At 58.7% G+C, this 15396-nt stretch overlaps 1 protein-coding gene across 1 annotated transcript in view; it reads right to left on the reverse strand.

The window, feature by feature from the left end:
* The window catches only part of NRXN2 (neurexin 2), a 251516-nt gene that overhangs the window by 62026 nt on the left and 174094 nt on the right, over positions 1–15396 (reverse strand). Inside the window, exon 17 of the mRNA XM_077821683.1 lies at positions 6358–6539. Coding sequence (XP_077677809.1) covers positions 6358–6539 — 182 coding nt within the window. The remainder of the gene's footprint in view (positions 1–6357; positions 6540–15396) is intronic.

The following is a 15396-nucleotide window of genomic DNA, read 5'->3' on the forward strand; positions in this document are numbered from 1 at the left end:
AGACGCTCCCCCCCAGCTTCTATCCCCCCACCCCCTGCACAGCTCTACAGGATCTGCTTCCCTCGGACTCCCACCAGTGCCCTCCACACACAGCCCTGTGCACTCAACTCCCACCTCATGTGTCCCAGCCCTGCATGCTCACGCCCCCGCCCCGCCCAGCTCTGCACATTCCCCCCCACCCGACTCTCCCCTCCCCCGCACGCACAGCCATGGACACGTTATGGGACCCCAGTTTCAGACAGGAAACCTTGGTGCTACCAAAATGCTGCTAATACTGGGGTCCCAGTATGGTGTGCCCATTAGCAGCTGGGGACCCTGGGTCTCCTGTTGCTACCCACACACTCTAGCGGGCGGGCCCCAGCTGAGATGGGGGAGCCGCCCTGTTAAATGCTACCGTAATGCTACTAACAAAGCACATGCCATAATGGAGCCTCTAGGTCAGCAGGCAACCTATGGCACGCGTGCTGATTTCCAGTGGCACTCACACTGCCCGGGTCCTGGCCACCGGTCTGGGGGGCTTGGCATTTCAATTTAATTTTAAATGAAGCTTCTTAAACATTTTTAAAACCTTATTTACTTTACATACAACAACAGTTTAGTTTAATATTAAAGACTTATAGAAAGAGACCCTCTAAAAACGTTAAAATGTATTCCTGGCACGTGAAACCTTCAATTAGAGTGAATAAATGAAGATTCGGCACACCACTTCCGAAAGGTTGCCGACCCCTGGCCTAGGTGCTACTGTAGTGCTGTGAATAAAGTTCACACCATAATGTGGTGTCTAGGCACAACCGTAATGCTACTAATAAAGCACATACCACAATAGGTCTCTCATGCTACTAATAAAGCAGATGCCATAACAGGGCCCAAATTTCGGTCAGCGAGGCTCCATGTGCAGAGACTGAGGAGCATGGCCCTAACGGCGAGGGGCTGGGCTCCGCCCTGGTGGGAGAGGCGTTGCTGGCATCACTCCGGCAGCGGAGGCGGAGGGCTGCCGCCAAACGGAAGCCTAAGGGGTATAATTAAGCATGGAAGGCTGACGAGTGGGCGCAATCAGGGCCCCGGCTGCACCGGCACGCTCGGCATAATGCAGAGACAGCTCTAATCACCACGATCATGGAGCGCCAGGAGCCAGCTCCTGACCTCGCCCAGCTGCAGGGACCCACAGAGATACAGCCACTGGCAGGGGGAGAAGGCAATGGGTTTGTTCCCCTCTAGGGGACACCAGCTCTGATCCAGCCCCAGGGTGGAAGGACTGGGACCAGGGACCTTTCCTTTCCAGGAGACACTGACTCAGTATGAGCTCCAGGAGATAGTATGGGAATGAGTTTCATTGTTGATTGGGGCCCCTTTGTGAGATGAGTTTGCCAGGTCTCAGACCAGCTCCTACCAGGACTCCAGCCCCCACCACACAGAATTCCAAGGCAAACATCTGCTTGGTCGACAGCCTCCGTCAGCAGCTGAATGGACCTCAGAGGTGAAGTCTCCCTCTGCTCCCTCCCGGTGGGGGGGGGGGGGGGGAGGGGGCTGCATGCTGGGGTAATGCCACCTGCCACTGCCCTCCACCCTGGCACACAGAAACAAGGCTGAGAAAGTTTGTGTGAATGAAATCCACAGGGCATTTACACACACACATTCAGAGACAGACCTCCCACAGCTATATGCACAGTTTACACACACAGCTACACACATAGTACACACATGCACAGACCTGTACACACACATTTTTATACAATCTATCAGATTGTTATACACACAGCAAACTACACCCCCCTTGTGTATTATGCACATGCAGCCCCATATCCAGAAGTGCACACCAAACCTACTGTATTATGCACATGTGCACACCAGCTACCATGACCCTCCAGGCCCTAGACCAGCCCCACAGCTGGTCTCCAGTGACCCCTACTGTCTGGGTGAGGCAAAGTGCGCCTGCCTCCCGACCCAACCCAGCATCAGGCTATGGGGGCTGGAGAGAAGCCAGTACCCTTGTGCCAAGGTGGTGAGGCTGTGCAATGCCACTGGGGTGGTAGGGTGGAAGAGATCCATGAACCCAGCCCACAGTACTGGGGCAGAGAGGGGGCTGTGGAGATGGGTTCAGGATCAGGGCCTGTTGGCCTTTCTGCAGCATTACTAGGAGGACCTAGTGCTCATTTCACCCATCTTCTTCCACATGCCCCACCCCTCCTCCATCAATCCCCCCCCCACCCTCCCGAACTCCTCCACCCCTCCTCCATCGATCCACCCATCCCTCCCCCATACTCTCACCCCATTCTGTCCATTCCCCTCCAGCCCTCTATCCACTCCTTCTATCCATTCATCATTCCCGCAGGCCCCTGCCTCTCCCCCATTCCCAGAGCGAGCGACACAGCAGGACTCTCCAATCAAAGACCTCAGATTCCCCTGCTGCAGCTGAAAACGTGAAACTGGTTCATCGGGAGATTTTCTCATTAATTAAAAAGTGACTCCAGGCTTTTTGCAGATACTTTTCTCTTCATTAAGGATTCCGGCTCAATTGCGGGGCACTGGGAAGGACAGGGCCCAGCAGCCCGGGTGCACAGGTGCATGGGCATGCATCTGAGTGTGGAAGTGCACTAGTGGGCATGCTTGCTAGCACACAGTCCTGTATATGCCTTGTGTCCAGGTGTGCCAAGGGCACACACAACCCTGGTGCAAAGGTGTGCAAGGAGACATCCAGATGCCTTGCCCCACTGGCATGCACACATTCTTGTGCTCAGGGCTGCTCGCACAGCTGGGGTCACAGGCTGACACATGTAAAGCACAACTGTGTGTGGAGGGGTGTGTTTGGGCTGGTGTATCTAGGAGGGTAGGTGTGGGTGCCCCCATGCAGCCCCCCCCATCCTCTGCAGATCCTGGAAGCCCGCTCAGGCATAAGGGCAGCATGAGGGGGGCAGCTGTGCAAATGACATCCCCATCAGCCCGATCACTGACCTGCCTTCACACCCCCCTACATGACGCCCAGGGCCTGCAGACTACTGGCACGTGCAGTGCCCGCTCAGAATGCTGTACCCCTCGCCACCTCTGAGCTAAGGAGCCAGCTGGGCTGAGACGCTAACTCATCTCGTGGCTAAGCAGGATTGGGTCAGGCTAGTAACAGGGTACACCCCGCACCAGCCCACTAGAGTGCAGCAGGGAGCAGGGTGAACAACTAGGCTGGGGCACCTGGGGCCTGGAGGGCATGACTCCCATGAGCCAGCCAAGCTCCCGGCCCAGGGATGGGAGCAGATGCCCCCTAGTGGGGAATAGTCCCATGTTCATTCCCCACCACCCTGAGCCAGCCAGGCAGACACCTCGGAGCCAGAGTGAAGCCAGCGCCCCCTGGAAGGGAAGGGCCCATCTCTGTCCATCCATCCTCCTGCAGGCCAGTGCAGGTAATGTGAGCAGCCAGGTGGGCTGGGAGAGGAGCAGGGCGGGGATCCTGCTCAGCGCACAGTGGCAGTGGGACTGCGGTACAGGAGATGGGGCCACGGCTAACCCATTGTGAGTTGGAGGGGACCGAAGATGAGACGCTAACATGCTCCCTCGCCAGCCTGGGCGGCTGGATGCCAGGCAGTTGGGTGGTGCCCCTCCCCCCAGCCTGGCTTGATGCTGCCCTGAGGGTCGATCCAGCTGCACCTGCCCAGCTCATGTTCCCAGCCACGTGGCAGATGTCCAGGTCGGGGGAGCAAGGGCACAGCCCCTGAGGGAGACAGCGCCAAGGTCAGGCGTGAAGCATGAGGGAGCAGCTCCTCAATGGGCCTTTCATCTCCAGGGGGCGCTGGTCCTGATAAAACCCCAGGGCCTGCTCTAAACATCTGACCCCTCCCAGAGCTGGGGCTAGAAGCCAGGTGTCCTGACTCACAGCCTCCCCCAACCCCCTAGACCCCACTCCTCTCCCAGAGCTGGGGCTAGAGCCCAGGTGTCCTGGCTCCCTCCTTCCATCAGCAGTGCCATGTGCCTGGTTGCAGGGAGCTCTCCAGGATCCGTGTGAGATGAGACAGGCAGCTCCGTGCCACCAGGTTAGCTGTCGGCCCATGTTAGCCTGGCGGGGTTGTGACGAGGAGGCTGACGGGAGGAGAGTGTGCTGGAGCCCCCGCAGGGGCCAAGCAGTCGTTCCTGACACGCTGGGCACTCCCTCAGCCAGCATGGCTGCTCCCCACTGCCACACAGCATTAGCTGACGTGCCCAGGCCCAACGCATGCCATGGGGCAATCGCAGAGACAAGGGTGCCCTTGTTACAGTGCCAACACTGACAACCAGGTCCCCACTCCTTCCCCTACCAGGCAGCGGCAGTCAGCAGAGCAGGGAACAGGTGTCCTGTGCCCCCGTAACCACTAGACCCCGCCCCCCTCCCAGAGCTGGGGATAGAACCCAGGTGTTCTGCGGCTCGGACGGTCTCTCACTGGGAATCTGTGCAGAGCCCAGCACAATGGGGCTGCTCCTTCAGTCAGGGCCTGTTGCCGCTACTGTAAACACACCTAGCAATGCGCAGCCTCTGGCACAGACAACCCTATGACCCCTGAACCAGCCTGCCCTGCCTTGGGGCTAATCGGAACCGCTGCCCCCTAGAGGGGAAAGGCCCATGCCCCTGTCCCTAACACATGCAGTCTATCCCCACAGCAGTCCCTTTTGACACACACAGATGTTGGTAGAGAATCATCTCCCGCCCAGCATCCCAGATTTTAGTAAGTACCGAGCGCCTTCTTCCACCCACAGCTGTTAACACATAAATATTAACAAGAATGAAAGCGACCGATGAGCTGCCTGCAGCCTACATGACACACACCATTGGTAATGGGAGACAGCTGCCCCGGGGCAGCGTAAACAACTGGCTGCAAGTCTGGCCTCTCCCTGAAGGGGGTGCTGCAGAGAGCGGGGCAGAAACACTGGCTGTGAGGGGAGCTCCTGCTTACTCCAGAGCGGTGTGCATGCATGCAGGGGCGTGTGCGCAGCGCAGGAGAGTGTGCGTGTGTTTGGCTGCAGAGCACGTGGGGGGAGCAGTGGTACAGAATGAGGTGTGTGTGCTGCTGCTCAACATCTGTCCTGAAACAAACTCATCTGTTGATGGTGCAATACACAGATTGAGTCAACAGAGGGCGCTATGTATTTCATCAAATACATGGAATCGGGCTTCCTGGGCTCATTCAGCCCAGTATACATGCCCCCTCCAGATCAGACCCCTGGGGCCATCCAGCCCGGTACCCCCCGGTCCCTGCTGCCCCAGATCAGACCCCTGGGGCCATCCAGCCCGGTACCCCCCGGTCCCTGCTGCCCCAGATCAGACCCCTGGGGCCATCCAGCCCGGTACCCCCCGGTCCCTGCTGCCCCAGATCAGACCCCTGGGGCCATCCTGCCCGGTATTGCCCTTACCCCACATTCTCAGGATTACACTCATGGGCCTATCTCCCTTCCCATGCTCCCCTCTAGACCACACTCTCCCACGAGCGACACAGCCTTGGCCAGAGGCGTGGGGGATCTGGGGACGGTGCCAAGGGGAGGGCTCCAGCCCCTGAGTGCTGCCCTGCGGACAGCTGTCCACACAGAAGCAGCATGGAACTCCCAGCAATCCCCGCCTCCAGCGGAGACTTCGCTTTGCCACCCTGATGTGTCGGAGGCGCCCGATGCCAGGGTGAAGGACGGCCCAGATGGCACGTCGTTGCACTAGCACCAGCCGCCTCGGGCCCCGCCACTGGCAGCGATCGTCAGGGCATTGGCACGAGCGTAAGGAAGTCAGATGGGGGCACTGAGAGCCCAGCCATGAGCAGGGGATGGGGGGCGACTGCCCCTGCCTGATGCAGACAAGGCCCCAGACAGGCACTGGCAGAGCCAAGCAGGTGCCTGATGCTTCGGGCACAACGTGCACCCAGGCAGCTGTGTCCCAGGGCAGCTGCACAGAGGGGCCGTGCGCAGCAAGGGATGCAGCCATATTCAGAGCCAGTGTTACGCTTTGGGAGGGGGGTGGAGCTGAACCCCCCACCCTGCCAGACCTCCCCCACAGGACCCCCAACTCCAACATTCTCCTCCAGAGACAGCACAAACTGCCCCCCCACCCAACTTGCTATCAGAGCCTGGGCTGGGTCCGAGCCTCTGGGAACAGAGGTTTCGGAGTTGGGTTGAGTTGAGTTTGACCATTTGGGGGGCAAACTTTGGGGATCCAGCTGGCTCCGAGTCGGGGGTCAGACTGCAGCCCTGGGGAGTTAAAGGAGGGGCTCAGTCCAAGCTGTTGGGGGGCAGCAGCAGAGGTCCAAGCCTCTGGGGAAAGGACTAGGGTCAGGGTTTTGGGGGGATGGGTTCCAGTTACAGGGTGCAGAGCTCTACCTGCCACCGCAGACCCCCCCAAGTGCAGGTTCTCCTTACTATGTGCAGCTGCAGATAGTCCCCCAGCCCAGAGGCGCTGTCCACCCGCACCAGGATGGCATTCTTCTGGTGTGTGCTGAAGCCCACGGCCAGCCGGTCCGCTCGTGTGCTGGGCCGGTCGTTGGGCGGCCAGGTGTAGGTGATAAGCGCCCCGCCCTTCCCAAAGATGTACGTGGTGCCAGCTGGGGGTGGGAGGGGGAGAGAAAGACAAGGTTAGTGAGAGGGGATCCTAGAAAACAACTCAGACAAGGCTACTTAGTGGAACCCAGGAGTCCTGACTCTCAACCCTACCCTACTCTAACCCACCAGGCCCCGCCCTACTCCCCTCCCAGAGCTGGGGATAGAACCTGGGAGTCCTGACTCCCAACCACACCCCCTGCTCTAACCCATCAGGTCCCACCCCTCCGCCGAGCTGGGGATAGAACCCAGGAGTCCTGACTCCCAACCCTCTCCCACTCTGACCCACCAGGCCCCGCCCCACTCCCCTCTGAAAGCTGGGGATAGACCCCAGGAACAGCTGAAGATATGGCTAATGCACTTCAACCATGCCCTTCCACCCTGCAATTTCAGTCCAGGACTCCCCCTCCCGCCCCCACAGCTCTGCCACAGCTGCTCTGCCCAGAGCAGCAGCCATGTCTCCTTCACTCAAAGAGTAATCAGCCCAAAGAGCGCCCACCCGCCAACTCAGCCTAAACACAGAAAGTGGCCTGTTAGTAAGAGAGGATTGCTGGGGCTCGGCTCAGCTCAGCTCAGCCCAGCCCCAAGGTACCCTCAATATAAATCCTCCCACAGCAGGGAAGTCAGGGGTCAAACAGGCCTCCCATTCCTCTCTGCCTCCCCTGAGCGAGACGGGAGACACAGCATGGACACCCCAGAGCCTGAGCCTGCCCCATAGACAGCTGGCACAGCACCAGCCAGCCAGCTTGGGCCTAGTCAACTTGGACGCCACCCAGCACCAACACCCCTCTCCACCTGAGAGCCAGTGCAAACAGCCTCAACTCCAGCCCCCCTCAGCCACTGCTTACATGCTATTAACCAAAGTTGGTTTGTGGGTGGGATTTAACTGGTGCCACTTAGCAATTAACAAACACCGCAAGCACTCATGATAGTGGAAGGCAGCTGGCATGCGTGTGTCCATCCCTGGCCCAGCTCGGAAGATGGGCCGGGCTGAAATTCCCTCCAAGTGGTTGTGAAAAATAGTTTGCAAAATACAAACCCCAGCTCAGGTGCAATTAGTAGCATGTACCACAGAGCGGCTGGGAGCACTGGCCATGCCCTGCCATACTAGAGGGCCAGGAGTCCAGAGGCTGCTAGAGACGTGGTGTTCTCATCCTGTACCACACTAGTGCCTTTCCCTGCAAAGAGGCCCAGAGCACCATGCGACACTCACCCTGTACACATCGATGGCCCTTTGCTCGCTGCCTTGAGGGGAGCCCTGGGGCTGCTAAAAGAGGGATCCCTCGCCCTGAGCTGAGAACACCTCCTAGGTTAGGGCAGTGTCTGTTTAACAGCACACAACAATGCTGCATTAGTCTGGGACACGAAGTGCAGGAGAATCCTGAATCCAGTGGGAAGTACTGAGGAGGGATGATGTTATCCTCGGTGGAGTTTGATCTGGGGTTTGCCAGAAGCTGGGAGTGGGCGAAAGGGAATGGATCAGTCAATGATTTCCTGTTCCGTCCATCCCCTCTGGAGCACCTGATTTTTCTGCACACGCACACGCAACCAGACAAATGCAAACACACAAACACACCTGTACACATACAGATGCAAACACAGAATCACAGGCTAATGCAAACATCCACACCCACAAAGGCACCAATGCACACATGCACAAATGGCACACATGCTCCCCAACACAAACACAACTCCCCCCATACATTCTAATGCAAAATCACAACTGCACACATACTCACCAATGCAATACACTCACACACTGATTCCAATGCAAACACACTCGCACAACACACACCAATGCCAGGACACACACACACAATTGCTCCCCATCCTCCAACTGCCCCGAGAGCCGTATTGGCACTGTCAGACCCCCATCTCTCAGCAGCAAGTTCCCAGACACCTTCCCCCCCACTAATCTCACTGACGGGAATCAACTCTGACATGAAATCGGCAGCGTTTCCTGCACTACCTCCTAAAAGCTCCTCCGGCTCTCGCCACAATAACCTGGCCCCCTGCACCGCCCCATTTGCTGCCCCCTGCACAGCTGTTCCTGTCCCCAGTGATCAGGGCCCATCCATCAAGTCCAGCATTGACAGCAGATTCGTGGTGGAGCGTTCTGCTGGGCCTGCAAAGGAACATGGCTAGGTGCATGGGGGGTGTCACCAGCAGTGCTGAGGCAAGATTCTGGAGAGGACAATCGCAGACAGGGGGAGTCAGGACTCCTGGGTTCTTTGCTTTGAGAGGGGAGGGATCCTGACAGTCCCTAATCACCAGACCCCACTTCCTTCCCAGAGCTGGGGAGAGAACCCAGGAGTCCTGACTCCCAGCCCCCCTGCTCTAACTCACCAGATCCCATGCTCTTCCAGAGCCAGGACTAGAACCCAGGAGTCCTGGCTCCCGTCCCTGCTCAACTCCCCTCCCAGACGTGGGCTAGAACCAAGGACTCTGGACTCCCTGCCTACCCTCCAATCAGGATATCGCACTGGTTCCCACCCCTCTGCCATTTCTGCTGCCATGTCTGTGGCGCCTCAGGCTCACCAGTCATAGCCCCCACAAGCCCCCTCTAACTGCGAGGCAGAGAGAGATCAGCTGGGAATCGGGGTCAGGGTGAGAAACTGTGGGGCTGAGCTGTCTGACGGCTCCACGGCCCTCCCAGAGCCAAGCCTGGCCACCTACCCCTCCAGCACAGCTCCACTGACTGCTGCCCATGGTGGACAGAGCCCTCTGCCCCACGGGGCCTCTCGGGACCCCTCTGGGCTGGGCCTGTGCTGCACTGGCTTGTGGTACATACACAATGGCAGTGACCCAGAGGTAGGATTGTGAAGGGAGGGAAGTAAGGTTAGGAGCTGCACGAGATTATACCACCCACCAACTCCAGCACTAGTGGCACAAGATATGCCACGTGGTGCTCAGTGCTGAGATGCAGCCGCCTCTGGGGTAGGGCTCAGGGGTTGTATATACAGGGATCTTTTGCCTGGTGCTAAGATGCAGCCACCTCTGGGGTAGGGCTCAGGGATTGTATATACAGGGATCTTTTGGCTGGTGCTGAGATGCAGCCGCCTCTGGGGTAGGGCTCAGGGGTTGCATATACAGGGATCTTTTGCCTGGTGCTGAGATGCAGCCAACTCTGGGGTGGGGCACAGCACCTCTTTACAGAGTCACACAGAATGCTGCACATCTGTCTGGAGCAAGAAGTGAAGCAGAATCCAGGATCCAGCTGACACTGCTGGAGGGAGCTGTGACACAGAGGAACATTGGTGTCAGCTGGCTAAGGATTTACTACTGTGTCAGCAACTCCTATCAGGCCTGACAAACTCACTACACCCAACACACTGCTGTCACAATACTGATCCAGATGGTGTTTTGTAAGGTATCAAGTGAAAGCCGAAGCTACACAGGTCATCGCTATCGGTGGGAAATGCTCTTACCGACACTGCCCAGGGAGCTGTGCACAGGTACTGAATTGACGCTGGGAAGTGGATAACCAGGCAGAGCAGACAAACGGCTCTTCTCGCAGACAGGCACATGTCAGTTCTCCTTGGCCTGTCTCTGAGGTAAGTGCAGCCCTGTGACATCAACACAATGGAAGCCCCCTTTGCTCATGAAGGCAACCAGAAAAACAGGCCGGGGGGACATGAAACCACCGGGGGGGTGGTGGGTGGTGCACCAGACAGCAAGCAAGGGGGAAGAAGAGTTTTCTCTGGGGTGCGCTGCCAAAGGGGTCCAGCCAAGGTGTGCTGGACTAGACAAGGAAAGAAGGCAGCCCCTTTCTCATTCACCTCTGGATGAGTGAACAGGAGGAGGCTTTGTGCGTTTCTGAAAGTCGGCTGCTGGCTGCAGCGGCTTGTGACGCCGGGAGGTTGCCGTAAGTGCAAAATGGCTCAGACAAGGATTTGAGCATGTTCAGGTTCATGTTCAGGCTCCAGGAAGCGTGTTATCCCCCGTTTCCCACATCACCTGTTGGTCTTACCGTCTTTGCTCACTAGCTCTCAGATCTTAACCATTGTAAATAAAGGTACACTCGCTTTCCCGGCCGGTCAATTCCAGCGCTGGGCTATCCCGCTCCTGAGCTGTGCCAGTCAGGCTGTGCACACACAGTCTCTCTGGAGACGGCATACCTGGTTATTTCAGTGAGTGTCCAGTGACGGGCTGGGTGCTGCAGAGGGGGCTGCTGGCAGAGGGGCTTGGGGGCTGGTGTGTGTCTGTCACTAGCTGGCTCAAGTGAGGCGAGGTCTGTGGAGACCTGGAAATCAGGGCTTGGCTGTGCCAGAGGCTGGTGGGTTCAGGGAGCTGAGCTATAGCAGGCCTGCTTCATGCAAAGGGCAGGAGGTGGTGAGGTGCCTTTCACTCCTGAGTGCTCCTGGGGAGCGTACAAGGAGCCCCCATCCACTCCCTGCAGTATAGCACCACACTGGGTCAGTACTGACAGCATGGGAGTGCGCCTCCTACTGAGCCCCTGGGAGGAAGTGGGAATTTTCATAATATTGTTTATGATGCCTATGTGTGCCTCAGTTCCCCCTATATGTTGCATGGCTACCCAGAGCAGGTGGGGAAAGGACTATGCTTGCTGTCACACGAAAAGTTACGTTGACCCAGCTACATTGCTCAAGAGTGTGAAAAACCCACCCCCCTGAGAGATACAGTTAAGCCAACCTAACCCCTGGTGTAGGCAGTGCTAGGTCCCCCTCTCAGGGAGGTGCATTACCTACACCGGGAACACCCCTCCCATCCAGGCAGGTAGTGTCTCGGAAGTGCTGCAGCAGCACAGGGGCGAGTGTAGACCAGCCCTCGGGGACACAGGGGCGAGAGTCACCTCCCTGTCTGGGTGGAATGAACAGAGCCCTCCAGGAACTAGCTGTAACCGACCCAGAACAACAAGGGGCCAGAGAGACCAGGCCAGCCCCAGTGACTCAAAGATCCACACTCCCAGCAGGGAAGCTGAGCCCAGACCCCAGCTGGAGAAGAAAGGACTGGGAGGGGGAGCTGGGGGTGAAGCGCTGGCTGCTGGAGGAAGCTGGCAGCTCCCACCTGGGAACAGACTGAGGCGGGCAGACAGAGCCTGACCCCGGGGCTGGGCTCAGGGCTGAGCCGAATGGACTGTGCTTTAACCTTCAGCTCTCTGTGCTAAGCCACGGGCTGCCTCTGCTGGCGCCAGGTGACTAATAAACCGGCTGCCCTGGGGACGCTGCTCGAGGGTCACTGGAAATGCCGGCTGAGGGGCATCAGTCCTGAGGGGTGGCCAAGGCTCTGCCAGGAGCCTGTCTCAGCTGGACTCGCTGGGCAGAGCTCAGGGGAAGGCAGGAGGGCTGGACCCCAGAGGGTCAGGCTCAGCAGGCGGGAGGCCATGTGACCTGCCCTGGAGGAAGAGAGTCCTGGAGTCTGGCACAGCGAAGGGGTTCCTCCAAGAGACTGTTCCAAAGCCGGGGGCACAGCCCTGAGCCTGTGGATCCGGGACAGCCCCCCTCCTGCAGTGCAGGAACCCCTAGTGTCACTCTGGGGCTTTGGGGTCAACATTGATGGGGAGGGCAGAGCATCCCCTACTGGCCCCCACCCTGCTCTCTGCAGCAGTGCCCCACTAGGGCTTTGGGCTGGCACTGGCAGTGAGGGGACAGCACTGGCTAACACTGCCCTGGGGCAGGGTTGGGGTGCGCGGGTGTCGGGGAGTGGGGGAGCTGATTGTCTCTCTGCGGTGAGAGGAGGAGGGAGGGGCAGTGCTGGGGAAGTGGGGGGGAAGAAGCGGCCCTGCTCTGTGGTTTGCCCTCCATCCATCACTGTCACTGCACTGATTACCTTGAAAACGATCAGTCCCAGGGCCATAAATGCCCTGCTGCAGAGCAGGGAATGTAATGGCGCCAGGCAGAGGGAGAGATGGCAGCCAGGAACCACGGGAAGGAGGGCTGCAGGGCTGGGGACAAGGACAGGGCATGGCTCCTGCCTGGATGGCATTTCTGGCTCACAGTCCAGGGGAGACCCTAGAATAACAAACCGGCCCACACAGCCCCAGTGCATGAGAGACCCTACAATAACACACCACCCTGCACAGCCCTAACATTAGAGCGTCCTAAAATAACACACCAGCCAGTGCAGCCCCAGCACTAGACAGACCCCTACAATAACACATCGGCTTGCACAGCCCCAGCCCTGCAGAGAGACCCCTCAGTAACACACCAGCCCTTGGAGCCCCAGCACTCTCAAAGACCCTACAATAATAAAGCCATGTGTGCACTCCAGTGCTAATGTGTGACCCTGAAATAACAAAGCAGACCTGCCTCCCAGAGCTGGGGCTAGAACCCCGGCGTTCTGACTCTGCCTCCCAGCCCCACCCCTTTAGCACTCAGCCGCCTCTGCATTCACATGGCTTCCTGGCAGTGGAGTCACAGTAGCTGAGCTGACGGAAAGCAGCGGCAGCAGGTGGCGATTCCTGCAGCACAGGAGCTAATTTGTGTTTAATATCCATCCCGCTCTGCAGCCAGATGCCAGCCCCCCGTGATGCCCTTTGTTCCCACACCCTCCTACCTGCCACTCCCACAGCACCCTTCCTCCCCTGGGCTCCCCCCTCCCCTGCTCCCACAGCCCCCGCAAATCCGCCCCCCACCCTGGGCCAGGGTATTGATTCCTTCAGTAGCTGCACTACTGGCTCTGGCCAATGCACTGCCTGGATTGTGGGGGAAGGGAGCAGAGCTGATAAACAACCCAGGGACACAGAGGCAGAGACTAAACCAGTGCCCCTGCTCTAACCACTAGACCCCACACCCTTCACAGAGCCGGGCTAAGAAGCCAGGTGTCCTGACTTTCAGCCCCCTCTGGCTCTAACCCAATAGATCCTACTGTGTCTCAGTGGAAATCAGAGGTGGCAGAATTAGGCCCCTTCCAAGTCTAACACTCTCCTGCATTGTCCCTGGTCCTGGGGGGTCCTTCTGTGCCCCCTTGAAGCCCCAATTCACATCCCAAGGCAGGTGCTGCTCTCAAGCTGAGGTCCTGGTGCTTTGGCTTTAAGGGAATGGGTGGGCAGGAGGGGGCGCTGGCTAGCAAGAGGGGGACAGGCACTCCATCTCTGTCCTTCCCCCGGTGGGGAGAGGTGCCAGTGATGGGTGAGGGGGCTGGGGCTGGGGCTGGCAGGGGAATGTAGGTCACTGAAGTGGGAAGGTGCCAGCTCTGGCACTTTCTCTGGAGAAGGGGCCATGGTGCTAAATAATTCATGTCCCCATTAGGAGCTGGAAAGGGGGATGAGCTGAAAAGGAGACAGAGAAAGAGACTATAGGAGGGTTGGGAGGGAGGAGATGGGAGAGCAGCCACCTCTGGGGTGGGGCGCAGGGGCTGTTTATACAGGGATCCCTCACCCGTGGCTGAGATGCAGCTATCTCTGGGGTGGGGAGCCGGGGGCCATTTAACATCCCCACATAACACCAGGCAATGGGAAGGCTCCCTTTATGTGCGCTGCAGAGGCAATTGAAAGGAAGCTGGGATGCAATTAGCAGCCCAGTCGCTGGGGTTCACGCCCCGGCTATTAGCGAAAGTGCTGGAGAGGTTTAACGAGCTGCAGGGCACAGGGTCCAGGCTGTCCGTGGGCGGTGAATGGTCGTCCTCTCTCAGCAGCTCTCTCCTTGGGAGCTGTCCTGGCAATCAGTCCTGCATCCCCCTATAGACTGGGAGGTTTTGGGTGGGGGGGGGGGAGAATCTGGTCCCCCAGGAATGGGGAGCAGCTGCAGCCCTGCTGCTTGGTTAAGGTATCTAGGATGGTGCATGTGGAAGGCAAACCATGGGCAGTGTCCTTGCCTGTTACTGGGCCAGAGAGGGCATTGTTCTGCTGGGGGGCATCTCTGCATGGGGGGTGGGGGGGGGGCTGGTGGTGCCGAAGGGTTTCTCTGGCAGTAGCCAGAGGTGGAAATCTGGACCAAGCTGCCGGAACGCTCCTACATCTCATAGGTGGGGCAGGTTGTGGGGGGTAGGGAGAGAGGTGTGTGTGTTTATTGTGCACACTCAGGGCTGCGGGGGAGGGGGGTGGGTGTGTTGGGATGTGTGTGCATGTACGCGTGCAGGGCTGTGTGTGGGGAGGGTACACAGAGCTGTGGGGGGAGGTGGCTGTGTGTATGTGGGTAAGCATGGGTGTGTGTATAAATGTACATGTGTGGTATGGGGGTAAGCAGCTAAGTGTGTCTGTGTGTGCTGCTGTGTGTGTGTGTGACTTCCTGCATGTTTGCATGGATGTGTGTGTGGGTGTCCGTGTGAGTACAGGGAGTATGTGTGTGTGGATGTCTGGGTACGTGTGTGTGTAGACACATGGGGGTATGTGGGTGACTGAGGGGGGTGTTTGGGCATGGGTGTGTGGTGACTCTGGGTGTGTGTGTATGTGTGGGGGGGTTGTCTGTGTGTGTGTGATGCTACCTGTGTGTGTGCATGTGAACTGTGCCCTGGTGCTGCCAGTTCTGTGACAGGACCCAGATACCCCTACCACAGGCCTTCCCCGGCGCTATGCCGCATGGGACCCGCTTCCCCTTCCACGGTGCTACACCGCGTGGGGCCCGTCTCCCCTTCCCCGGCGCTATGCCGCATGGGGCCCGCTTCCCCTTCCCCGGCGCTATGCCGCATGGGGCCCGCTTCCCCTTCCCCGGCGCTATGCCGCATGGGGCCCGCTTCCCCTTCCCCGGCGCTATGCCGCATGGGGCCCGCTTCCCCTTCCCCGGTGCTACACTGCGTGGGGCCCGTCTCCCCTTCCCCGGAGCTATGCTGCGTGGGCCCGTCACCCCTTTCCCGGCACTACGCTGCGTGAGCCCGTCTCCCCTTTCCCGGCACTATGCCGCGTGGGGCCCGTCTCCCCTTCCCCGGAGCTGCACCACATGGGGCCCATATTCCCTTCCCCGG

Source organism: Eretmochelys imbricata, chromosome 7 (assembly GCF_965152235.1).
Source record: "Eretmochelys imbricata isolate rEreImb1 chromosome 7, rEreImb1.hap1, whole genome shotgun sequence".
Taxonomy (NCBI): Eukaryota; Metazoa; Chordata; order Testudines; family Cheloniidae; genus Eretmochelys; species Eretmochelys imbricata.